The sequence below is a fragment of the Littorina saxatilis genome, linkage group LG2, assembly GCF_037325665.1.
Source record: "Littorina saxatilis isolate snail1 linkage group LG2, US_GU_Lsax_2.0, whole genome shotgun sequence".
NCBI classification, from domain to species: Eukaryota; Metazoa; Mollusca; class Gastropoda; order Littorinimorpha; family Littorinidae; genus Littorina; species Littorina saxatilis.
In genome coordinates, this window is record NC_090246.1 from 52,484,226 (window position 1) to 52,511,667 (window position 27,442).

Sequence of the window (27,442 nt, forward strand, 5' to 3'; positions counted from 1 at the left end):
AAGCATAACATGTGCCCCACATAATTTTTAAGTTTGAAACAGTTATCTTCCATAGTTCAGGGTCAAGGTCACTTCAAAATATGTATACAATCCAACTTTGAAGAGCTCCTGTGACCTTGACCTTGAAGCAAGGTAAACCAAACTGGTATCAAAAGATGGGGCTTACTTTGCCCTATATATCATATATAGGTGAGGTATTCAATCTCAAAAACTTCAAAGAAAATGGGAAAAATGGGAAAAATAGCTGTTTTTTAGACAACATTTATGGCCCCTGCGACCTTGACCTTGAAGCAAGGTCAAGATGCTATGTATGTTTTTTGGGGCCTTGTCATCATACACCATCTTGCCAAATTTGGTACTGATAGACTGAATAGTGTCCAAGAAATATTCAACGTTAAAGTTTTCCGGACGGCCGGCCGGCCGGACGGCCGGACGACTCGGGTGAGTACATAGACTCACTTTTGCTTCGCATGTGAGTCAAAAAACGGTCATATAGGTTTTCGCATCTATGGGAGGTAATCGGAACGGACCAGACTGAGCCAGTAGCGCGACATGTCGTGACAACCAGGTGACAGTATACATAAAGTAGTGCGACATATGCCGTGACAACCAGCCTAAGGGTTAACATTGGATTCCTTAAGAATAATTGTTTTGCTTTACTGGCACTGTGCATCTTATATTTATGTGATAAGCACAGTGCAAGTAAAGACATGATTCTGAACATTTCTGATGCTGTATTTTAAAGCTAACAATTTTCACGTTTTTTCACCTTAAAACAAATGTCTGAATTTTAGCTAAAGTGTTGTAACTCTACTCCATTTGAGATACCCACCGAAGTGGTTGTTTTCTTAAAAATACATCTTTCACAGGGGATTAATATTTGATAAATTTACTTACAGCTGATCATAAGCATATCATTTGCATGGTACATTTTTGCAGACCCATGGGAGATACTGGCCTTAAATCAAGCTATTCTGGGCTCAGTCATCCAATCCTCTGGTTAATTTTTGTTCCCAAAATTCAAATTCCAACATACTTTGTATATTACACTGCTGTTAGCTTTTGGTCAAAGGGCCTTGGTTTATTTGGAGAAAATGTATTTTGTTTTGAGGTGCTTACATTAATGAACTTGCTGAAAAATGATAATGTCTGGAATGTTTCTCCTTGAGTACATATTTTGGAAAGGAGGAATGTTTTTGTTGTTGTATATGTAGCGTGGAGAGAGAGAGAGAGAGTAAGGATGACAGGGGAGACAGAAAACAATCAAGATACAAATTACAATGTATAAACATAAAACCCAAACAAACAATGTTACCAAGAAAACTCGATTCAACTGAAATTTCATGACATCACACATACATACAAACACCACAACCGGACCAGTATTACATATTAGTGGTGAATGTTAAATCCCACCATATTACAGTTTCTTCACATAACATGAAAACCATGTTTCACTTCAAACTGATAGCAATGGTAAATGCAGGCCACATGATGCCCTCCCACAGACAAGGGATAAGTGGTATGGGTCAGATCTTCACAACTGAATAGCACACTAACTTTCATATTGGTATTCTAACATATATACACGAACCAGGAGATGGTGTTCATTTAGATGTAAAACTACACAGAAGTATTTGGCGCCATAACCGTTTCTCTTCAGGTCTCACGGCTCCTTCCTCCTTCCTTATATATTCCCTTATCTAAAGCATAAATGTCCCACAAATAAAACACCTATCAACAGTTAAAAAAGAAGTTCTACTTTGCCTGTAAAAACAATGTGAACAGCTTTCTACATTTGAGTCTATCCAGACTTTTCAGTCATCTAATTTATTCACAGCTATCCTCCAGTACAGCTCAATTAAGTATGCAAAATGCAAAACAAACAAAAAACAACTGTCTCACTGAAAGAAGGACTTGCAGATTGAGAAAAAAATACTGTAAATTCACTTACCAAAGCACTGATCTAAATCTCAATAGCAACTGATGTGTGAGCTACCCCAAAACTGATCACAGACTATCAAACTTGAAGCGAGATGTACAGTTATCAGCACTTGAAATACCCCAACACAAATTATGATACAAAACAGTTAAAATTTGTTTAAATAAATGTACCATACATATCTCAACATGAAAACACCAACCTTCCAGCAGCATAATTTTGTCTTTTCTGAGTTTCACATAGCACAGTCATCATCTTTACAGCCGAAAATGGAAATGCCATTCTCCAAATAAATACGATGTCAAAGAAGCACCACCAGAAAAATGAAATGAGACAAAAACATGCTCTCGCAACTCACAAAGCTCACAAATCGGAAGATTTTGAGTGACAGCAAGAAAGAATCTCACCACCTATTCCTGCTTTACACAAATGGAAGGGAGAATACTCTATCTTAATCAACCCACAGGGGCATTCTCGGCTTACAGTTCAAATGGACAAGTTTTTCAAAAGAGGAAATTCCATTGCCCTTGTCAGGCCACACCCTGTTTTCCCTTTCTGTTAGAAGACTACAGCCAGTCTGAAGTACAAAATAATATTTCCTTTACAACCTGCAAGGAAGCCCCAAATTCTGCCGTCTCTCCTGGTCTATAAACTGCTAAAGTATTACACATAAAAAAAAGTTACCAATAGCACAAGCAATAAATACATAGCATTAAAAAAAAGTGCATGTACTGGAACATGATGTTGACTTTATCTCTTTCTTCAGTCTCCAATCTAAATCATACATGTGAACTAACTTGCTTACAAAGTACATGCAAAAACGTTTGTCATGACAACAACAGGGGCAGAACAAAATAGGCACTGAAGCAACAGCAAAATGAGTGTAAACCGAGTCTTCTTTGTTTATTTTAACGCCACTACTTCCATGCATTCTCACACACAAAATATCCATGTACTCTATAAAACAACACACAAAATATCCATGTACTCTATAAAACAACACCAAAGTAATCACAGCACTTCAACAAACAGCACTTCAACAAACAGCACCAAACACTGGCACACACCTGTACATTAATCTTAACGCGTACCACTCAGCAGTTTCAAGCAACCCCAGAAATCACATCGTACATTAGCCCTACTTGCACACACTGTCAAATGTTGTAGACGGTTCCCATCACAAACTCTACTGACCTTCTGCAAATCAGAATCATAAAAGCACAAGCACAATTGTTTTCAGAGTCATCGCAAATAAAAGTGTACCCTCTGTGCATTCAGCTTGATCTGAACAGTAGCTGGACAGTTCTTTGGCCTTTTCCCAGAAGAGCAAGTCCTTTCTAGACAGATCTGCGTAACTAACTCTGCATACCTCTGCATGCAGCTTTGCAAATATAATGGACATATTCACTACCCTGCACTGTAGTAATCGGAACCCACGCCATAAACAAGAATAAAGGAACAGACGGTTATAATTAAATGCGGCAAAAGTAGGATTTCAAGGAACTTTTAAATTCGTTGATACATAGAAAATAGAAAAAGGCAGAAAAAGAAAACAGGTGACAAAAGAGGTCTCTTAACACATGCATCAAAATGTTAACAGCAAATGTGTTTTCAAACTTGGTGATATGGTGAGCATAGGCATTACAAATTGTAACAGGCAGTCCATGTTCCAATCTCTATTGAGGTCAAAATAAACCACTGCGAATTGACCACAAATCTATGAAGCATTACTAGTGTAGCGTTCAAATCTGTCTACCAGGCTACCAGCATAAAACATTAAGCACTATGCAAGGCATCAAGAAATCATGTTACGCGCTCTAGGTGTCCGAACAAACAAATTTGTATCAGGACAAATGTAAGTTACATGTACCATTAATGAGGTAATTGACCAGTATGCCCCAAACCCAATGGAAAGCCCTATTTAGTCTTAAGCTCCATAAATGTACAGTTCACCAAACAATTCTGTTGCCAGAAGCAACATTATAAAAAGACATAAACAACATTATAAAAAGACATCTACAAGACATGACATTTACGTTCAACAAACGAAAATACTGATTAATTTGTCTTAATTGCTCTTCTTATCGGTAGTCTGGAGGTCCCCAAACGCCAAGCGTTTGAATATGAGCCAGTACTGGAGCAAATACTTCTGCAGCAAGCCCTTTTGTTGCAAGCCAGGAATCATCAGAACCGCCAGTACTGAAAAAAAAACCAGCAGTACAGTTTACAATATCCAAGTGGAGATAAGCACTGATTCCACACTGACAGGATCATGACACTGATTAGATCATGCATGCATGCTATTCTGCAAACTGGTTTACACACTCAGTAACAAACAGAAAGTTTGCATCCCATTTAAAAGACAGTATCTTTATCCTAAAGGCCCAGTCTGCCTCAAATGGTTTACAGAACGATTTAAATCTTCTCATGAAAAAAGCAGTTCTAACCTTATGGAACACATTTGCAATAGCATTAAATGACACAGTTCGTTTGAATGGCTATTTAGCTCGAGTAAACCACACACCTGTTTTCGTGGTTTATCTAATCCCTGAGCCCGTGTGATCCACTTTCCTTTTTCACAATTTAGTCGTCAGTTTGTGATTTCAATGCGACTCGCTGTATCTGCAATAGTGTACCTCTGAATCTAAAACACAACAATCGGCTGCGAGTCACACAAACTTATCGGCGGCAGTTGACTTCAAAGATCCAAGCGCTATGTAGAAAATTAGTCTGCTTGAGGAAACACGACCTTGCGTGACATACTTTCTTTTTTCAAACTTTCAAAACTTCGAATTGTACTGATCTTATCTTGATGAAAAAATCATTCTTTTATGATTTAAGAATGTTTGTGTAACAAGCTCTCAATTTATTATTTAGATTTTAAAAGTTAGGTCTAGCGCCAAAATGAGGCGTCCGATTTGTCTCATTGTTAATCCAGCTGGCCACGCAAAAATAAATTCTTTGAACAAGAAGAGCAAACGCTCGATCGAGTCACTTTCGCAGTTCTGAATATTATATGAGGCATCAGATGGACAGGAAGAAATTGCTATTCACAACACAATGAGTCACGTTCACATAAAATTTGAGCCCGGTCACTTTTATAGTTTCCGAGAAAAGCCCAACGTTAAGTTGTGTGTTGCCGAACAGAAAAGGCTAGTTATCTCCCTTGTTTTTCTGATAACGTTCGTAAAAGGCTACAGATGTAAATACTTTGATGTAAAGAATAATCCTACAAAGTTTCAATCACATCCGATGAACTTTGTCAAAGATATAAAATGTCTAATTTTTCCTTTGACGCTGACCTGTGACCTTGAAAAAGGTCAAAGGTCAACGAAACCATCGTTAAAGTGTAGAGGTCATTGGAGGTCACGACTAAACAAAATATGAGCCCGATCGCTTTGATAGTTTCCGAGAAAAGATATAAAATGTCTAATTTTTCCTTTGACGCTGACCTGTGACCTTGAAAAAGGTCAAAGGTCAACGAAACCATCGTTAAAGTGTAGAGGTCATTGGAGGTCACGACTAAACAAAATATGAGCCCGATCGCTTTGATAGTTTCCGAGAAAAGTCCAACGTTAAGGTGGTGTCTACGGACGGCCGGCCGGACAGACTAACACTGACCGATTACATAGAGTCACTTTTTCTCAAGTGACTCAAAAATGCTCTGTCTTTACGGAGGGCACCTAGGATGTTCTCAAGCGGTGAGCATTCAAACAAAAGAGTGTTTGTACCGTGTGTACAAGCCTGACAGTATCTGAACCAGAAACTGATGGTTTACATGAAGCTGTGTGTGCCTTTAATAGGCAGTTGAGCAACAAGTACATGCTACACCTTATAAGGGATGTTCTTTGGCGTTTGCTGTCTCCAATACTTATTTCAAACTGCAGAATAACTGCTGTTATTTAAGCAGAATTGCTGAACAAGTTTGCAGTTATCAGAAAGCAAAAACATTCTTGCAGCCATTTTGGCAAATTTGCTCAAGAAAAAATTCATGCTAATGGACGATGTACAGAAATAATTTTGTCAGGTTTGTATTGGTTGTGAAAGAGTGAATACCCTTGCTTTTTCTAGGACAAATAAATTCACACTTGCTCCTGTCCATGTGTTTCAAACACACCCCTCGCTGGTGATTGGTCCCTCCAATATTTGTCCAAGTAAAAGCAAGGGTATTCACTCTTTCAGTTTCACAATGCATACAAACCCGACAGAGTTATTTTCAGAATTTATCTAAGGCTATTAACATTCCTGTTTATATGTTTGGCATTTTTAGCAGCGCTCTCATTATAAATTTCTATTATATATATCTTTTGAGAACTTGCGCGAGAGTCGTTCAGAGTTTTAGTCTCGTGAGTCCCTTGATATTCATCCGCTGGGTCTTGACTGAAATACAAGCCATATAAAAAACCACTCGTGTTGTAACCTCTATCTATATAAAACATCAGAAGTTGTGAAAGAAACAATTGAAAGTCAGAAGAGACTTTCTTCTGAGATTTGTTAAAATCTCTTAGCAGAGCAAAAGAGAGAGGAAACAAATAAATGTGTCCCTTCACAGACAGCCCTATTGGGAAATTCAGACCCTCCTCGGACGGGCCGAGTTTCACAAAGAGAATCTGCCCCGAAGGGAGAGTATCAACAGAGGAAACTAGTCCAGAGGAGGACCATTATATAAGAAGGCCGAGCACAGAGAAAAAAAACAACCCATGTCAACAGAAATATCTTCATGCACAGATTTCTCCGGTATGGTAGTGTATGGTATGTCATATTTTAAGTGTCCTGTGTGCTGGTGGTCAGGGGTAAACGACTTACCGAAGAAGTAAGTGAGAAACAGGTTGTTCATGAAGGATCCCATCCAAGCGAAAAAGGCCAGCATTGCCATCAACATCACAAAGTACTGCAACAAGAACACCCTCATGACTGATGGCTTGCACTCTCTCAATAGCTTCTGATATAACCCTGGCATTTCTTCTCAAACTCTTCATCCTTAAAAAATTTAACAAGTCTCTCTCTCTCTCTCTCTCTCTCTCTCCCTCCCTCTCTATCTCTCTCTTCTCTCTCTCTCTCTCTCTCTCTCTCTCTCTCTCTCTCTCTCTCTCTCTCTCTCTCTCTCTCTCTCTCTCTCTCTCTCTCTCTCTCTCTCTCCCTCCCTCTCTATCTCTCTCTTCTCAACTATTGACTGTTTGAACTCAATGTTAAAAGTTAGAGAGTAAACTCAATCTCAGCACTTCAGGTGCAAGAAGAAAAACTATTTACACAAATTACAGCAAGCATATAACATATACAAATGTTCGTCTAAATATCAAAGGTAAATACATTTTCTAAGCAAAGAACAGTTAAAAGATCAGTTCTCTTTTCAAATTTGCTTGTACATACAACTTTTTCAAATGTTCTTATTTTTCTCCATCATACTCTTTCTAATATTATCGTGCTTGGTGTTCAGATTACTAATCAAATTGAATCAATACATTTAGTCCTAAATAACTTTTCTGGACACCAGCCTGGGGGCCGGTAACTTAGCACTATGAACCGGACCGGATCAAAAGCTACCGCCCCAACACAAAAAGGCCTACAATTCAAAAAATATTTCTTGGTCAAGGACAAAAACTGTCTTCCTGGCTACATCAGTCAATTCCAAACATGGCTTTTGGGATGGAAAGACAAATGTTGTGAGTTTGCTGTTCAGAGACAAGTCAAAAAAGAAGGAAAAATGTATGTGAAAGAAAACAGCACGAGCAGTGACAAGATACGAATACAGAAACACATTTCTTGGGACCCGACCCTGGCAGGTAAGTGAACTGAAAGTAGTATGGGAACAGAGCAGAACAGCACAAATTTCCATCCGCATAAAAGCAGGAAAAAGGTTGTCGTCACATTGAATTACAATAACCCTGACATGCATCCTCTTGAAACTTCTCAGAGGTAATCGTGGATTGACGCCCTCCCAAAGCTTAAATTGCTCCGTTGGGCTTCAATTATGTTTTGATTGGGCGTCAATCCACGATGACAACCGAGAAGTTTCAATGGAAGTCTATCAATGTATAATTGAAGCATTTTAATGCTTACCACTGTTGGTCTTTCTTGTTTGAGGCGAGTCAACCCCCGCACAAATTTACTGATGAGGATACGGGAGTGGAGGATACCTTCACATAAGTCCTCAAACTGGCGCTCCTCTGTTCCGGTCCTGATTCACACATTGAAAATATAAAACCAAGATCTAATCATGTGAGGCAAAACAGCATTGATACACATGACACACAAACTTAGTTGCCAATTTAGTTTAAAAATAAAAAGAATAAAAAGAAATAAATAAAACCAAAAAAACACAAGCCAAAAAATTGAGTACGGTAATACACTTATTTTCTGCACTAAATTGACAAACTCCAGAAATAATTCTGTGGGGTTTGTTAAGAGGCAAACTTTTCACGTGTGCTCTTTGTCTATGTGTTTGAGACACCCCTGGCTAGTGACTGGCCTATAATGTCTCATGCTTTCCTCCTTTGCCTCTACTAAAGCAAACGTGTGCACGATTGTATGTAAAACGCTTCCGAGCATGACAAGAACGGAGTCAAACTCGCAATCGTCCCCCCAAAAGCCCCAAAATGCACACATGGCTTTAATTTCTCCCGCTGTTACTCGTTTTTTCTCTTTCCAAATTCTTCAACACTGCAAACGGCATCCCAGGCGACAGTACTGTTTCCATACGCGAGTTTAGCTGCCATATTAAAAGTGGCTCGCTCATGAGGCCTGTGAGTCTGAAATAGTAGGACAGAGTTGTGTACAGACAAGACAAAGACAACGGAAAGAACACACTATTCGCTTATGTAGACACAAAAAGACGTCATAAAGAATTTGATGCTTCAACAGATACAGACTGTGACATCATTCACACACACCAAGACGTCATTCATAGTTGTTCAGTTCAAAGAAGTAAATCTCTCCACAAGCATGGCTGATGTGGTTAGCTTTGTCAAAGAGTGAGTATGCAAAACGTGTTTTTTCTCTCCTATGTTGAAGTTGTGAGACATAATTGTTATTCAGACTTGATCATGGGACAGTTTTCTTCCACACTCGATTAGTTGATGTCTAACTCAGCCTGGTAGCTATGTTAGACAGTCAACATTATCTCGTGTGGAAGAAAACTCTGTCGCACGACCAAGTCTGAATAGCAGGTAATGTAACATAGGAAAGTTTGCCTCAAGAAGAGTTTGCCTCTTTTACAATCCATACAAACCCAACAGAGTTATTTCCGAACAATGTCTATTGCAGAGTTTTGTAAGTGTATTCAAGGCGTGTCTATGAGTAGATGTTCATAGTCTGTGTGTGCAAAACATGTTAACGTTCTCTTTCCCACAAGGGGTCACTTTAACAAATATGATATTTCAGTCGCAAGATGCTGGCCAAAGAACAAAGACACTGCACAATATGGTATATTATGATGTAGTGAGACAGCAGTTGATTACAGATTTTTATGGACCTACAATAACATACTCATGAATGCAAATCACAACCATTTATCACACAAAAACCAGTTTAAATTTCTCGTCACAAGCATTACAATCTCTTCTGCTGAAGTAAAATGAGTAAAAAACTACAATGGGAATACAGAAAGTAATGTTTTTAAGATTTCTTTCAAACAAAGATAGCCCGGGAAGGAGGGTAACAGACAGCCAGGGGAAATGATTTAGTGAGTTTCAGAGTGTCTGGACTTGAAAGCTAATTGGTTTGCCACCAGCCAATTGAACTGAAGTTTAGTTTCAGGAATATAAATAATTGTGAGCATTACTGACACATATGAAGGGATAGTGCAATAAAAATTACAGAAAGCCAGCGTGCCCAGCGCAAACCAAAAGGACAGAATTAATAAAAAAAATGAAATCTTACCACTGTCCGTAGGAAAAAATGTACCGACCAACCAGAGGCACGGTAAAATCAGTTGCAGTCAGGAGCAAACCAAGCACAGCAAATGTAGTCATGACAGAGGGTTGCAATAACCAGATCAGTCTGTCACAAGCAAACAAAAGTAATGGTTAAGAAATAGTGGACTATGTTTGACAAACTCTGCAGACACTTTATTAACACTCTTTTAAAGCAGAAACTCGTCTTCACATTAGAACATTATGTCTCTGAAGGCCACTGTAAATGCTACATTTGTACAGCCCCTGTCAACTGTAAGTTTGGTCAACGCTGAAACTTCAAGTGCAGTAGAACTCCCCTTTTATGATTTTAACACCCCCCCCCCCTCCCCCCAACAACCTTACTTTTTCCAACTTTATGATCATACAATTTACACTTACTGTCTGCAAATTTACCTTCATCTGAAAATTTACTCCTTAAAGTTTTAAGACCTAAATTTCTCAGAGCTGTCATACAAAAAATGGGGGGCGGGGTTAATCAACTACATACAATAGCAGCAAATGAAACAGCAAAACAAAATCAAAACAAGCACAAAACAACAAAGATAGCCCCATTCTTCTTTGCCTAGTCGTTAAATGAGAACCACTCAAAAAAGGCAAGACAGCGATGAAAGTGCTACCTTTTAAGTTATATATCATGTACTAGATGAATACCCGCTTCGCCGAGTACGGCTTCGCCGGGAAGAAGTCGAGCCGAATACCCGGCTGCGCCGGGGACCCGGCGCACCGCATGAAGGAAGGGAGATAAACGCGCAAAACACTGGAGAAGAGTAAAAATAGTATAACGGGAATATGGATTGAGCGTTGTCGACAGCGACCTTCTAAAAATAGAAATGGGAATATGGATTGACGCCACACGAAGGAAGGGAGATAAACGCTGAAAACACTGGAGAAGATAAGGAAGAGTTACTGGGAATGGATCCAGAGAAAAAACAAAATCGGTTCAGCGCTGCGCGCTGAGAGCACATGTTGAAATATCTCATCGAGCAGGTTGTGTCCGGGGTGTACCTGAATATGGGCACCAAATTTGAAACAGATCCATCGAGAACCTTGGGCGTGCATCGCGGACACACACACACACACACAGACACAAGTCGTATATATATATAGATATTATGTAATAATCATTCACTGGTGTGCCTGCCTGCCAAACGGTTGTGTGACGTGTCTAGTGTGTTGGCGAAGTGTCTTGTGCTTGTCACTTCTCGCTTTCAGCCCTCACCGCTGGCTAGCGCCGTCTGTCCTTTTTAGGACAACGCGAAAAGAGAGCAGAATGCGTCAGTCTCTCCTGCCAGTATAATAACCTCTCCACAACAAGCCCTATGTAATGCCTCCATCGCGGCGACAGGCGTAAACTGGGTACCGCAAAGCCCCAGGCTAGACTACAAGGACTCGGAGGAGGTTGGCCCCTAGACGTGCGGCATGCAGGCGCACCGGTGTGTAGAAACGCCCTTGTGCCCATGAACCAACCCCCAGCTATTGGTCAAATAGCCGGGCAGGATAGGCTCGTCAACCCTGGCAGGCAGCTATCCCAAGAGAAGACCACTCTGAATTCAAAACAAGGGTAGAGGAGGCTCATCATCCATGGAAGGAAACTCGTCTAGGAGAAGGAAAACTCCGAAATGAAACCCACGCAGTCCCTCGAAGACGGGACGGCACTGGCCTTTTTAGGCAGGGAGCAGACCGGGTGCCTACGCTACTTTCGACAAATGGTTGTGTCATTAACTGGTGTGCCTGTAAATATGGGTGTTTTCAGGACAATGCTTTGCTAATGCTTTACTAACACTCTTAATTTTTAATACATAATGTATCGATTGGACATTGGATTTCCCTTCTTTGAGCCATGTGACGTCAGAGGCCTACAAAACTTCATATTTTGGCGTTTCAGGTTGACCGAAACTTCAAAGGAACTACAAAACACACGTCATGTGTTTGATTGCATGATTGTGTGTGTGCTCGTTCAATCGTAAAAACAACAACAAAGTCAGTACATGACGTGTGTTTGAAGTTTCGGTCCACCTGAAACGCCCAAATATGAAGCTTATATAAATGTGTTTGATTGCATGTGTGTGTGTGCTCGTTCAATCGTCAAAACAACAAAGTCCGTACCTGAAAGGAATTCGATCGATACATAAATGTTATTTGCGTTTTTGACCAAAATATGACATTTTACACAGATCTCGACAGTCATTGTTCACCTCGACCGCTATCGCGGTCTCGGAGAACAATGACTGTCTCGATCTGTGTAAAATGTCATATTTTGGTCAAAAGCGCAAATAACGTATAATAGCTCCATGGGTAGAGGCCTTGGATCTGCTATGATTAGTATTATGCATCACATGTAACTTTCAACATTGAGACCTGGACTTCATCTGCTCTCTTCCACATACTTTCTTGGCAAAGGAAGATTGTTTTTACTAGGTAAGATTAAGAACAAACAAAGTTGCCATAGAGTTCAATACAATACACCACAAAGTTTGTCACTCACGCAAATATGAATGTTGTAACACCAAAGATGATGGCAGGGTAGTATTGCTTCTTCCATGTGAGCAAATCTTTCAGGGTCACAAGAGCCTCTCTCCATCCCTCTAGGTCTCTTTTCAGCTCATACAGTTCCCGTCTTGCGATACTTTCCTGCAAACAACACCTGGAGTGAGTTTCTTGTTCTCACGGAAAGCTGCCCATAGTTTACGTCCTTTTACTACTTTTAGGTTTCAATCTTAATGTTCCGGTGCTTTCAGAAAAAATTCTTGGGGCATTCATTGTACTTGAATTCCATAAATATCTGCACCACAGATGTATCAACTGAGTCTGATGAACAAATTGAAGTATTTTCTGACTTTTCCTTCTATTGAATCTGATAAACGCAGATATGGTATAAAAAGATTGTGGCCCTAAAACCTGTCCTTTAACTGGGCGAAGTCGACTACACGGAATACTTCGCGAAGCTGGCCGCACGAAGCTTAAGCACCGAGTTTTCGGTAAGAAGACTTCGAAGTCTTCGAGTAGTCAACTTTGGGCTCAATTAAGGACTGCCTTTACTGAATGAATATAATTATTATACATAATTATGTGCTAAAGTGCATCCCGCCCATCTTTTGTTTGACAGACAGGCAGAAAGGGTCTAATTTGGTGCATAGTGGATAAATACCATGAAGGTGCATTGCAATTGCAAGAAGGTGTTTTTAATGTTGCTGGTACCACAAGCAAGAAAAGTGCTGATTACATTTCATGGTTATGATCATGGTAGAAAAAAGATAGTACTTAGTCTGTGCAAGACTGTCATAGACACAACTGATTTCAGTTTCACTTTTAAAATATTAAATTAATTTAATACCAAAATAATGAAAGGAAAGCTTAGTTTGCCGGCCCCATAGTCATGATAGTGTGTGGAACATATTTGACATCAGGTGATGGTCAAGTGGACATTTTACTGTTGTGTACTGCACTATGTACAGCTACATTAGTGGCAAAGCTGCTGGCGATCTTGCCACTGCCACAGCATGCCACATGTCATAATAATTGTTCATTCAATTAAAGGGATACTATTACTATTGATCTGACCGATTTGGGGTGGTTCTGGCGAATTTAAGAAATCTGAAGAATCTGGGGAATCCACTGTACCTTAATCTGGATGCACAAGGCACACGGCAAGTTGCTGGGCAAGGTCGAACCAGTAACTTCCTCTGGTTTTTATGTATTATTTAATTTGCTCAAAAACATTGGTTGAGACCAATGCGGTTAAAGAGACCACACACCCTCAGCGAGGTAATGTAATGCTTGTTGCAGTCTTATTCCCTTAGGTCTGAGCTGACAGGCTCTACCAGCTCTATTCCTTGTCTGCAGTGGACGTCGGCACTTCATGCCGCAATCCCGAGGTAGCAGGCCAGTCGTCATAACCGGCCAGTCCATGTGGTGTAGCAAGTCTTCGGCCGTCGCATTAGGGCTTCCCACCGGCATTGCCTCAGGTACCATTTGAGGGGTGCGGACCTTCCCTTCACTGGACAACTGTTTGGAGAGCGCCAGCGTTGGATCCACAACTTCAGCAACACACGTTATCCAGCTTCATCAGCAGCACAGGGGCCATTCACAGTTAAAATATCATGTGACGTTCATAAAATGCATCTTCGTAACGAGCCATGATGATGGACTGTGCCGCTTATTTGAGTTTTTTACTTTGTTTCATTAGAGTAAGACACTCAGCTTTACAGCATTCAATTATTAGAGTAGAATCACCTTCATTTTAAACTAGTTCCATTCACTGATTCATATTTATTTTCATAATTCATTTCCTGGTAAACTAAAGACTAAATACATATAATTTAAACAAAAGTTTAACTTTTTATCTTTTTTTATGTGTTAGCAGTTTTGTGCGTGGAAAGGTGTTTGTGTTAACTGTTTCTATCTCCTGCCTATCCTTCCTATCTCACTGCTGAATCGATACCATCATATGGCAGGCTAACTTAAGAATAGAATGTAATTGTAATTATCCTGGGAAACTGGAAAGTTGGCCATGTGAATGATCGTGACAGAGAATCGTATGGTATAATTTGGGAAGCGATCTGAGTGCCTTTTTATCTTAGGTATTATCCCTTTATAATAACATGAAAATGTGGTTGTCTTTGTATATTATACGATTTAAATCATGACTAAATGAGTAGTAACTCGCATTGGTTTTAAAAAGATTACATCCCTCACGTCACAATCACACTTTGCTGTTTCAAAAAAGTGTAGTTTTGTACACAATTTAACCCCCCCCCCTTCCCACCCTGTCCACTTCACATGAATCATGAAATTTAAATCAGCACCAAAGCAACAAGAAATACGATCACTGCAAAAGTGTACAGAGATCAAGTTGTAAAAGTACAAACAGCGCAGCTGATTCAGTGATTGGCCTATATGTTACCCTGTAATGCTGTATGAGACTGTGTTCTAATTCTAGGTTCGTGTTCTACTTCACGGTCTTTCTTCGAAGTTTTTACGGGGTGGCTCAGGAAATGAAGTCTCAAAATTAGTTCTACAAATAAAGTGTTCGTCAAAATGAGAAATTACCTCAGACGGAGTCTCAGAAACAGCAATATCCGACAAATCAGCCATCTTGTGTGTTTTGTTATGATATCGCGATATCACGTTCTGCATTCGGAATGGGTTCGGAATATTATAAGGAAACAGAACTTTAATTTCTGGTTGAGTTTTCGAGTTAAAAAAACAATTGCGTTCTACGACTTCTGCATTTATGAAATACCCTTGTGAAAAACATTATTTTGTATGGATAACATTGTTTTAGTAGCTTTGCTTTTCGTCCTCTCCGTCGTGGCTTTTGATTGGTTGAAATTCATATAGCACAAAACGCATCGCTTTACGTCGAATGAAATCAAAGGGGTGCTTGCGAATCCAACAATATTTTGCGACTTGGTGTTTCTTTCTCATCTTCATCCATGATGTCTTGTGTAAGTGATTTTGGAAGACTACTTATTTCGTTCTTACTTTTGTAAGTGTCAGATTATATCAGATTTACCTGGAAGTTACATGTGTGTAAGTCATCAAGAAGCCGAAATAGGACATTCAAGACATGTCTTGTTGTGATAAATAAAGCCAAAATTTTGATTTTCAGAACTGAGAAAGTCGTGTATTTGTGTTTGAAACAGGGGTTATTGTTATTTCGAGGGTTCAGAACCAGAGAAGTGGTACGGCACTGTACTTTAGTTCACCGTTAAGCAGAAGGAGGAAGGCTTCCCGTTGCAGTTCCTGCTTGGACACAATCGGTTTCCTTTCGGCTTTCGATCTTACTCTAGGTTTAGAATAGATGGGTACATTCCCATTTTGCAGTGTCCCACCCCCCTCTCTCCCCTCTTCTTTGCAACAGCATAATTTTAGTCAATGAGGAGATTTCTATGATAGTCAGACTTTTTGTACACAGTGAATCCCCAGTGAATTGTCTGATCAGATTCAGAGTGATCTACTACAGACACGACTGAATCAGCGTAGTCCCAGTGTGTTGCCTTTATGAACAGAGGTCCAATTTGAAATCTCGTGGAATGAATCATATGAGCTGTCTTGTTATGATGGCAAGCCTTTCTGTGGTGTATCTTAACTTCGTTTTTGTTGATTCCCACCTATTTTTTAGATCAGAACTGCCATAAGGTCCAAAAAAGTAAGCTAAGTATTCCGAAACGCGCAGCGCGTTGACGAGCGCTGCGATCAGGGACGCGCGGCGCTATGTACCCCCTATCAGTATCAGTCATATTTTGATGCATATTGCGCGTAACCTAGTGCCATATTAGTGGTGGTGGGTTCAAGTGCTAGTCTTTCGGATGAGACGAAAAACCGAGGTCCCTTCGTCAGTTCGTGTACACTACATTGGGGTGTGCACGTTAAAGATCCCACGATTGACAAAAGGGTCTTTCCTGGCAAAATTGTATAGGTATAGATAAAAATGTCCACCAAAATATCTGTGTGACTTGGAATAATAGGCCGTGAAAAGTAGGATATGCGCCAAAATGGCTGCAATCTGCTGGCCGATGTGAATGCGTGATGTATTGTGTAAAAAAATTCCATCTCACACGGCATAAATAAATCCCTGCGCCTTGAATATGTGCGCGATATAAATTGCATAAAAATAAAAAAATAAATAAATCCCTGCGCTTAGAACTGTACCCACGGAATACGCGCGATATAAGCCTCATATTGATTGATTGATTGATATTATATGGCAGTTTTGAATATATAAACCACCTGAAGCTCAAAGTTTTTTCATGTTTGTGTCAGAATTTACAATCATGTGGAAGTCTGAGAAGGGAGTGAACTCTAATGCAAAAGAACTGATGGCATTGTCTGCATCATTGCAGTTTTTGTTTTTGATTTCATTAAATAAATGGTGAACATACCTTTTCAATCTTATAGTTATACGCTCCTCAATTTCTTGACAAGTGATGCATGTGAGTTTATTCTCTTTCGTGCTGCTGCGCGTGTCAGTGATCTGGTGTCTGTGTGTCTGGTCTGTGTGCTTGTGCAATATCGAATCGTATAACAGGCGATAATCACTGATGTTGTAATGATACAGAGAGATACTGAGAGTGAGAGAGTCTGTGGGGGATTGTTGCCAATGCAGGACCCCACAACCCCCTTTCATATGACTACATCAATTCTTGTACATTAGAAAAACCAGACTTCGCTCCCTTACTACAATGCTTTGAGTCTGGCCATTGTCATGATTGTAGATCCTGAAGTACATAAGGGTGGATATGGAATAGACAGGCATAATTTCAAACAAACTTGAGAAATAAAACAATTTGAAGATGAATTCAATTGTTTGAAATATGGTTTTCCATGATCTGTGCCGCATACATCACATTGTGTGAAAAATCAGAAAATAGAAAGATGGGGGAGAGAGACTTGGCCGGAGACTAGTAGCACGGCCCAATCCCGCTCCCCTTTTCCTTGTATTGGCAGTTTTACCTCTGTCTATGAGTGACTCAGTTTGGCATGTATTAGATAGATTTTGTCGATTGTGGTGGCAGTGTAACTGTAGAATGTGCCAATCGCAACGCACCGCGCGCCAACAATCCATTTTGAAAAAATAACATGTGTGTTTCCTGTGACAAGGCCCAAAAGATTCGGGTCAGTAGGTCGGTTCCTTTTTAACAATTTTATGTTGAAGTTTGTAATTCATTTACACAGGCATATGTGGCTTTTCACAGGGCAGATATCGCGCAAACTGTGTCCCTTGGAAATGACTGAAACTTGGAAAAGAGTCTCTTTTCTTGCAAAGTCTGCAAATTAAAATGTGTCCATTTTAAAGGGCATGTATCACTTTCAGGTTGTCTGCAACATTTGTTCAGCGGCTAGCTGTGGGTGCTGTTGTTGGGTTGTTGTTTATTTTCCAACATCCATGGAATGTACAGTTCAACTGGCAATTTTATTTGTTGCACATGAATGAGCATCTCTTGTGAGTGTAAGTGTGAGGCAGTGAAGTTTTCTATTTCTGGTTGTATTGCAGCAGAGTGGCTTGCAGTTCATCAGGATACCATGACTGAGCAAGCTGTTCAGTTGGAATAGTGAACGACGAAGAAGAAGTTCAGTTGGAATAATACGAGAATATTTTGTGATTGCAGGTTTCAAATGTGGAAAACCTTCCACCACAGGTTATTCGACAGCTCTCAAAAGAGCTGTCATCTCTTTGTCAGAACACACCTGAGGGAATAAAAATCTTTACAAATGATGAAGACATTACCGACATACAAGCCACTATAGAAGGACCAGGTATGTTGTTTGTATATAAGATGTTGTGAGCTGAGTGTTAAACTAAAGGGATATCATTGTCTATCTGTAAAAGTTTTGTTTTGCTTTTCTTTAGCCAAAAGACACGTAAAATGTTGAAGAATAAATCTAACGATAATTTTGTAGATCTTTTGGAATGAATATTGGTTGGCTTCTGCTTTTGAGGATTTTGCATTGGAAGAAAAAACAAGTCGCGTAAGGCGAAAATACAACATTTAGTCAAGTAGCTGTCGAACTCACAGAATGAAACTGAACGCAATGCAACGCAGCAAGACCGTATACTCGTAGCATCGTCAGTCCACCGCTCATGGCAAAGGCAGTGAAATTGACAAGAAGAGCGGGGTAGTAGTTGCGCTGAGAAGGATAGCACGCTTTTCTGTACCTCTCTTCGTTTTAACTTTCTGAGCGTGTTTTCAATCCAAACATATCGTATCTATATGTTTTTGGAATCAGGAACCGACAAGGAATAAGATGAAAGTGTTTTTAAATTGATTTTGAAAATTTAATTTTGATCATAATTTTTATATTTTTAATTTTCAGAGCTTGTTTTTCATCCAAATATAACATATTTATATGTTTTTGGAATCAGAAAATGATGGAGAATAAGATGAACGTAAATTTGGATCGTTTTATAAAAAAAATATTTTTTTTACAATTTTCAGATTTTTAATGACCAAAGTCATTAATTAATTTTTAAGCCAGCAAGCTGAAATGCAATACCGAAGTCCGGGCTTCGTCGGAGATTACTTGACCAAAATTTCAACCAATTTGGTTGAAAAATGAGAGCGTGACAGTGCCGCCTCAACTTTCACGAAAAGCCGGATATGACGTCATCAAAGACATTTATCAAAAAAATGAAAAAAACGTCTGAGGATATCATACCCAGGAACTATCATGTCAAATTTCATAAAGATCGGTCCAGTAGTTTAGTCTGAATCGCTCTACACACACACACAGACAGACACACACACACACACACACACACACACACACATACACCACGACCCTCGTCTCGATTCCCCCCTCTATGTTAAAACATTAAGTCAAAACTTGACTAAATGTAAAAAAGACTCAATATAACTAGGAGGTGAGTCTGCCTTTGCCATTTGCCTATTAGGGAGTTTGGTTCCTGACAAACTTTGAAATTGAACCAGTGGCTCAGGGTTTACTTACTAAGTTACAGTTACAAATACATGCAATGCTCCTAAGATTATTTTGAAAGTTGTTTTCTATTTATTAATGTAATACTTATAATTTTGATGGTCAGAGGCAGATTGTGTGTCCAAAGTAACATGGGTCATCATTATTGTTTCAGCTGGCACCCCTTATGCTGGAGGATCGTTCAGGATGAAACTGGTTTTAGGGAAGAGTTTTCCTGCAGAACCACCAAAAGCCTTCTTCCTCACAAAAATATTCCATCCCAACGTTGCAACAAATGGGGAAATCTGTGTCAATACCTTGAAAAAAGATTGGAAGCCAGAGCTTGGGATCAAACACATACTGTTGGTGAGTAAAATGTTTACAATAAATTGATAAAAAAGCTGTAACTCTAGTCTAACAAAGAAGTGTGTTTATGAGAAAGAGAGAAAATGCAATTTTATTATAGTTCAGTCTTAGCTGGTATTAATTGGGCTTTCTATTTTTTAAGGATATGTTTGAAAGGCTAAATACACTGACAGTGAGTGAGTGACAGTTAAAATTCATGCTCTCAACCTAATTGTTACAGAAACATCAGCATTAGCTTTGTGTGGTTTTGTGCTATAAAGCATACTTAACAGTTCAGCTGCTGAATGTTTTCCTGGTCAAAACTCATGACAAGCTGTCGGTTGAGACAAATATGGGTCAAAGGAAGTCACATATGTTTTACATTTTATGGATGGGTTTGCAATTCAAAACTGATGTTATTCAAAATGCTATTCACTTTCTTTGGTAGCTTGGGAGCATGAAGAATGCTGGCTGCATTTATCACTGTTAACTTTTAAGGAGGTGTGTTTAATATTATTTTGTTTGGACCTAGCTATTGATGTGTACATTGTTGTTAAACAGTTGTTTGTTGTATGTTTATCAGGGTTTGCTAGTGTGTGATAGGGTTCGTGTCCGTCTGTAGATGTTAGTTTCTTTGTTAGTCCTGTGTTGACAACTCTTCGACAAGCGCTTAGAACTGTACCCACGGAATACGCGCTATATAAGCTTCATATTGATTGATTGATTGATTGATTGATGTTGTGCCAGGCCTACACTTCAAGTCAAATGTTTATTTCTATTCAGATGGCATGGGCCATGAAGGAACCACACCTCCTGCATCACCAATAACATCCTCACAGTCACTGTGTCTTCTAAAGCATGAACCAGTAAAGGGTAACGCTTTTTTTGTTTTATTTTTCAGACTGTGAAGTGTCTGCTGATTGTACCAAACCCCGAGTCTGCGCTGAATGAAGAGGCTGGGAAACTACTGCTTGAACAGTATGAAGATTATTCTATGAGGGCCAAAATGTTCACAGAGATCCATGCAAAACCACTCAGGTACATTTCAGGCTTTTATTTATCACTTGCCCTTTAGTGGCTTTACATTAAACTAATTACATGTTCCTCACTATTTTGCGGTTTTGCCAGAGAACAAGTTTTCATAAACAAAGAAAGTGAGAGTGCACGGTAGGTATGTTTGTGTGTGCACACAATGTATTGCTGGTGTCTTTGTCATTGATGTGGTCTCAGTGTTTTGAGCTTAACTTTAAAGAAAAACTTCTTGTGGGCTAAAGTAAATAACCAGTGAGTCTTAGTACAGTGAAACCCGGCTATATTGAAGTGGCACGGGACCCGGGAAGATCTTCCAATATAGCCGGAACTTCAATATAGGCAATTCTAGGTTATATTGAATTTCCCTCATTGTTCCTTCAGAAATTCAATATAACCGAACTTTTTTTCACTACAGGCCTACGTTCTTATTTCCGTGTCCACACATTGCGTTTGATGGGAGATATATTCCCATTAATCTTTCACCTGTTGGCTGTTGTTCTTCGAGCCTCCTTGCTTTTTTTCTGCACACACACACACACTCACACACACGCACGCCCCCCTCCCTTACACACACAAACACACATTCCATATTCCTCAGCTACTTCCTTTCTTTTTTTGCAGCCAGTTTCCAGCTTCTGAATAAGCTCGATTTTTCTTTTAATTGTCAGACTCACCCTTTTTACATTTAGTCAAGTTTTGACTAAACAGTAAATGTTTTAACATAGAGGGGGAATCGAGACGAGGGTCGTGGTGTCTGTGTGCGTGTGTGTGTGTCTTTCTGTGCGTGTGTGTGTGTGTGTAGAGCGATTCAGAGAGAACTATTGGACCGATATTTATGAAATTTGACATGAGAGTTCCTGGGTATGATATCTCCGGACCTTTTTTTCTTCTTTTTTTCGATAAATGTCTTTGATGACGTCATATCCGGCTTTTACTAAGTGGAAGTTGAGGCAGCACTGTCACGCCCTCATTTTACGATCAAATTGATTGAAATTTTGATCAAGCAGTCTTCGACAAAGGCTGGACTTTGGTATTGAATTTCAGCTTGGAGGCTTAAAAATTAATTTAGGACTTTGGTCATTAAAGGCCCGGCAGGAGTATATAAGGAGCCTGACCTTCTGCGTTGGCAAATCATTTCAAACCTCTTGCAGGCAACGGACAAATACTGCTCCTACATTTTCTTTGATATCTCGGTTAAGCATGAGTTACGGTGTCAGATTTTTTGTTCACACAGCTAGTTTTCACACATTTACCGCCCTATGCGCTTAGATATGGTTAATTCTCCATAATAAAGAAGATATTTGTAAACAAAAATTTCAATGGGGATCTTGTTCAAAGAAAAGGGCGGAGTCAACACTCTCCGACGTCACAGATTTACACCATGCGTTCCAAAAATAGCAAAACACGTGGCATGCGGCAATTTGGTTCCAGAACATGCTGTCTCAGGTGCATGTGTATTTGTTACATCGGATATGAAGAAAGAATTGCAACTAACCTTTACCACCAGTTGTGGCCTTGATAGGGTATTCCTGTGGGGTTGGAATAAAGCTCTCTCACTAATTTGAGCACACAGTCGGGCATCATTTCTCGGTTAATGTTTACCCGTGTTGGATTGTCTTGATGTAAGGAAGACGTCTTTTTCGCCAAGTACAATGCACAATTCCAAGCACCGCGTCGGTCTAGCATGGACCAATACTTTTTGTAGAGTACTTTTCTAACGCCTGTACCTAGCCACCTCTGGCGATGATTTGTCACACAAGGGCTGCAAAAACAAAAGGCACACTGGCCTACCCCAGAAGAGAGCCCTGTACTAGGACCCGTGTCTCCGCTTTCACCATCGCCTCCAGGATCAGATAACCACGTCTGCACCCTAACGGTACTACACACATGAGAGACAGCCTCTGTATCGAGGTCACACGATGATGGCCCAGCACCTCTTGGTACACAAGTCGAATCTTTTATTACACACCTTCGAGTTTCAAATGGCCACTGATTCTCAGTAAATAGTCTCCTTATTGCGTTCTCTTGGTCACTGTTAATGTTGAGAAGTGTTAAATCAAATTTCGCCATTTATTTCCACAGACAGACAGAGATGTCAGTGCAATACAGCTTACAGACCGCAGCCTGGCCCTTACTAAGTTACTATCACCATCGGATGTTGGAATGTGAAACACTCCGGGTTTCCCGCCTTCATCTGTCGACAACACTGATTGTGTTAGAGGCTCTCGCTGGGTGGAATAACAGACCGTATTCCAAAGTATGCGTATACACAACGCAGATTATCACCGTTGACTTTGTCTACATGGTCCCGCTAACTATAATTACTGTCCCTGAAAGTGCCTCACAGGATGGGCAAGTTTACTTTCAAAACAGAAAGGGGTAATCTAAACTCGGTTTGTTCTAAGTGGACATGGAAAACAAAGGGACTCGGATCTTGGGTCGCCCCTGGCAACACAAATGGAAGAATCCAGGATATGCAAATGGTCTTCTGCAGTTTATTCCAAGGTGGTAGGGGGTTGAAAGGGGGAACGAACGGGAGGGGGGAGGGCGGAGGGGACAGTGGTCGGTGGAGCTACTATACTAAGACTGCAGCAATGGACTGGTGCTGTGAAATCATCACCCACACATTTCGAGGTACCCTCCCCCCTCACCATTCGGTTCACAAGCCTGTTTTTGTCCTTGGTCAGTTTGAAAATGATTGGTTTGTTCAAGTATTCCGCCAAAAAAATGCGCCAAGATTTCCCTCCTCATTTCAGTGGTGTTTGACGCTTGCCCCACTCACTTAGTCAGAGTCTGATGCAAAAATTGACTCGAGAATTCTGTTCATTGACGTTGTAACGTACTAAACTTGTTTATTGTTTGCGGTTTTGGCTGATTCTGTGTTGTTTTTCTGCAATATCAGCGAAAGTACCATCATAGCGGTGACTGAGTTACAGCAACCAAGACTAAGTTTCATTTTGTCCGTTTGACTAGCCTGACATCTACAGCCTTGACATTGTTATTCTGTTTCTCTCTGTGTGACTGATTTCTTTGACACAAAGGTTCTCTGTGTGAAAGTTCAATTGTATTGTAAATTTAAACAAAATACGCAATCAATATGCAAGATATCACAAATGTTCAGAAACGAAAATATGTGAAAAACTCTGAAGAAGCTGTTAAAAGAAGAAATGCTGCTCGCACAGACAGAAAGCCAGATGGTAAAATTCAGTTTAGCGGTGAGAGAGAGGAAATTGATCTTATTTACGCCCAAGTTCAAAAGGTTAAAACATTTTTGGGAGAAGGAAATCCAAACAAAGAGCTTGTGGACACTATCTTGTGCTTTTTTTATTGACAAAAACATTGAAGCTGATTTATTAGAGCGCCCTGATGCCCCCGCGTCCCCAGTGCACTTTGGCCTGTTCGTGTTTACATCGCGTGCCACGCGTTGTGCTATTTTTGCTAAGCCCCGCCCCTTTTTCTGTTGCATTATGGGAGAGGCCGGATTGGCCGTGACGTGTTTAAAAATTCGAAAATTGTAATTAAATTTTTTTTTATAAAATGATCCAAATGTACGTTTATCTTAGTCTTCATCATTTGCTGATTCCAAAAACATATAAATATGTTATATTCGGATTAAAAACAAGCTCTACAAATTAAAAATATAAAAATTATGATTAAAATTAAATTTCCGAAATCGATTTAAAAACACTTTCATCTTATTCCTTGTCGGTTCCTGATTCCAAAAACATAGATATGATATGTTTGGATTAAAAACACGCTCAGAAAGTTAAAGCGAAGAGAGGTACAGAAAAGCGTGCTTTGCAGCACAGCCCAACCGCTACCGCGCTAAACAGGCTCGTTAATTTCACTGCCTTTTCTACGAGCGGCGGACTACGGTCATTGTGAAAAAAATGCAGTGCGTTCAGTTTCATTCTGTGAGTTCGACAGCTTGACTAAATGTTGTTATTTCGCCTTACGCGACTTGTTTGTTTTGCAGCCATTTTTGCTAGTGTACAAAGGGAAACTACTCGCATGAACAAGAGAAATTAAGTCGGGGAGATCTACGCACCACAAGACTACATGGCGTAGCTGCCAGAGGCCCGCGGCATTGTTAAACTGTAATATTAACAGCTATTGTGTTTTCAGCGTAGCAATAGGGTCCGATATTTAGACGAGACAAGTATAATGCCGACGAGTCGAAGACGAGTCGCATTATACTTGTTCGAGTCTAAATATCGGACCCTATTGCTACGCTGAAAACACAATAGCGATTATATAGCTGTTATGACCTTGATTTGTTGTTCCAAAATTACAAAATGACAATTTTTGCGTTGATCTCAGGTTTTGATAGCAGACAAACTTCTTCTTACGCGCATCATGTTCGCGCAGACATGCACACCGCTACACGCTTTCTGACTTTGGAAGAAAAACTGACTCCAAGTGCATTCGACTTCACAACACAGTTGTTGAAACAGCTTTTTAAGTTGTCAGTGTATGCTGTTGTCGATAGAAACATCGCCGTGGTACAGATGGGTAAACCGGAATCATGCGTCAGCCATTTTTCTCAATATGCTTTTGGATATTGAGAAAAATGGCCGACTTCCGTAGCATTATGCTTTGATATTCGGAAGAGCCCATCCAATCACAGCCCCCGAATTCCCCCACGTGTTCATCAGAATAGCTATATTATTGTTATCAGAGACCTCCTGACTCGAAAGTTGATGCTGATCTGGCCTCTCCCCTTCCTCAACTGATTGCGCTGACAGAGGCGTGTCATATCATTCGGCGCCCGCGCAGTCATTGTTCTTAATAATAAAAAGCTAAACAAATCTTTGGAGCAAACATTTAATATAGCCAGGTAAAAACGTCCCGTGGGCTGAATTTTTGTTTCAATATAGCCGGTATTTCAATATAGCCGACTTCAATGTAGCCAACATTTTTTAACAAAGAAAAAGTAGAACTTCAGCCGGGACCTGAAAAATTCTTCAATATAGCCGGGATTTCAATATAGCCTACTTCAATATAGCCGGGTTTCACTGTATTGAGCAGTGTGCATCAGTATGAGCTGCTGGCCAGTCAGAAAGCTGTTTTCCCGTGAACAAAAACTTAACATTGAGGTTTTCTCAGATGTTATTGAAGCTAGAGCTTTGAAACTTTACACACTTCTTGGGTTTGATAATTTTTAAACATGGCGAAAATCTGGTTGGCCTTTGTCAAATTTCAATGTCACAGCAGAGTCATGTTAATTCAGGACAAAAATAATATGAAAGTTATCAATTATTTTAAATGGTTTTGAAGCTACAGCTTTGAATGTTTTAATTTTTGACAAAACAAGACAATCCCAAGTTCCCCTCATCAACCCAATGGTTTTTATTCATGAACAGACAGGTAATTAACTATAAGACAAAGTCACAGCTGGGTAGAGTTTGGCTTAAAAAGGGGGAAATTATAATTTTCTTCAATGTCTATGCAGCAGCCAAGCTAGGGCAGCTTATAATTGCTTTGTTTATGATGCATATCACTTATAACAATCGTGCGTTGTATGAGGATTTGCTTTTCTTGTTAATAATGTTATGACAAACATGAGTTAATAATTTTAAGTCCCAGATTGGATAAGGGGTAAGACACGAAGGGCCTAAAGTTCTTTCAGATGTTGAACAGAAATTGTTTTGCTTTTGCAGGCCAGCAGGAGAGAACGCATGCTCATCCAGGGAAGGTGGTGATGGACCAATGGCAAAGAAACATGCAGGCGACAAAAAATCGTTAGACAAGAAGAAGAAAGAAAAGAAGAAAGTGCTCAAGCGGTTATGATGACAGCCCTCAACAGACTACTCATTGTCATTTTCAACAGTGTGAACAAAAACCCTTGAGCTTGGGCATCAGTGCTGTGACTTTTGGGGGGTTCTTATTCACTCATCATCTTCATATGACACATCTGCGTACATGTCTGACTGTGTATCATTTGTGCGGCAGCAAACACGTGACCAGTGCTTCTAGGACCTATAAAGACAGTCGGGTCTGTGTGCTATGTTTGCCTTTGTCACTGCTGGATGGCTGACGAGGTAATTTTGAAACTGCATCTGACGGGCTAAAGAAATCTGAACTGCAACTCTTTTTAACAGAATATTTTTGTTACTTGTTTTGTGATGTTACTTTCCACTCCAGCTCTCTCTCTTCTCTTCTGAGTTGTTGGCTCAGCGTGCATGTCTTAATTTATTTGGAAAACCAGTTTTGATATGATTTGGAGCAATTAGTTTTATTGCTGAGCTCAGCATGCATGCTTGGTTTATTTATAGATCTTTATTGTACAGAACAGAGACCTGTGTCTTTTCTTATGTTTATGTAGATCTATTTATATACAGATATATTCTTATCTTAAGCCCTATGAATATCTGGTTGCGTGTGAATAAATGGTATCACTAAAGTCGCAAATAAATTGATGGTATGAATTATACATTATCTGCAGTTGGTATGAGTCTTTTTTTCAATTATATGTATTGGATTATGTCTTGTGACGTATTGTTATATGAAGTCTTATATCGCGTGGGTATCTCCAGACTCGGACTAAGGCGCAGGGATCTATTTATGCCGTGTGAGATTAATTTTTTTACACAATACATCACGCATTCACATCGACCAGCAGATCGCAGCCATTTCGGCGCATATCCTACTTTTTACGGCCTATTATTCCAAGTCACACGGGTATTTTGGTGGACATTTTTTATCTATGCCTATACAATTTTGCCAGGAAAGACCCTTTTGTCAATCGTGGGATCTTTAACGTGCACACCCCAATGTAGTGTACACGAAGGGA

General features: G+C 39.9%; 2 protein-coding genes across 2 annotated transcripts; one reads left to right on the top strand and one right to left on the bottom strand.

The window, feature by feature from the left end:
• Nucleotides 1-1,311: 1,311 nt before the first annotated feature.
• On the bottom strand, nucleotides 1,312-15,051 carry LOC138959248 (ADP-ribosylation factor-like protein 6-interacting protein 1). Its single transcript, XM_070330652.1, has 6 exons — nucleotides 14,905-15,051; nucleotides 12,341-12,486; nucleotides 9,821-9,940; nucleotides 8,003-8,120; nucleotides 6,749-6,833; nucleotides 1,312-4,141 (listed from the first exon to the last, which is right to left on the bottom strand). The coding sequence occupies exons 1-6, from the start codon at nucleotides 14,989-14,991 to the stop codon at nucleotides 4,011-4,013; spliced, it is 687 nt and encodes a 228-aa protein (XP_070186753.1). The 5' UTR covers nucleotides 14,992-15,051; the 3' UTR covers nucleotides 1,312-4,010.
• Nucleotides 15,052-15,156: 105 nt separating this feature from the next.
• Nucleotides 15,157-27,082, top strand: LOC138959249 (ubiquitin-conjugating enzyme E2 S-like). The gene is made up of 5 exons (XM_070330653.1): nucleotides 15,157-15,302; nucleotides 17,967-18,114; nucleotides 19,448-19,638; nucleotides 20,519-20,655; nucleotides 26,310-27,082. Exons 1-5 carry the CDS (start codon nucleotides 15,291-15,293, stop codon nucleotides 26,437-26,439), a joined length of 618 nt encoding a protein of 205 aa, XP_070186754.1. The 5' UTR covers nucleotides 15,157-15,290; the 3' UTR covers nucleotides 26,440-27,082.
• Nucleotides 27,083-27,442: the final 360 nt, after the last annotated feature.

Excerpts from the sequence above, each read along its gene's own strand:
- LOC138959248 (XM_070330652.1), bottom strand. The coding sequence starts at position 14,991 with ATGCAGAACGTGATATCGCGATATCATAACAAAACACACAAGATGGCT. Across the intron at positions 9,941-12,340 it reads GTTACAACATTCATATTTGC|ACTGATCTGGTTATTGCAAC; the intron begins GTGAGTGACAAA and ends TGCTTGTGACAG. Across the intron at positions 4,142-6,748 it reads GTTTCTCACTTACTTCTTCG|TACTGGCGGTTCTGATGATT; the intron begins GTAAGTCGTTTA and ends TTTTTTTTTCAG.
- LOC138959249 (XM_070330653.1), top strand. Across the intron at positions 18,115-19,447 it reads AGCCACTATAGAAGGACCAG|CTGGCACCCCTTATGCTGGA; the intron begins GTATGTTGTTTG and ends TTATTGTTTCAG. Across the intron at positions 19,639-20,518 it reads GGATCAAACACATACTGTTG|ACTGTGAAGTGTCTGCTGAT; the intron begins GTGAGTAAAATG and ends TTTATTTTTCAG.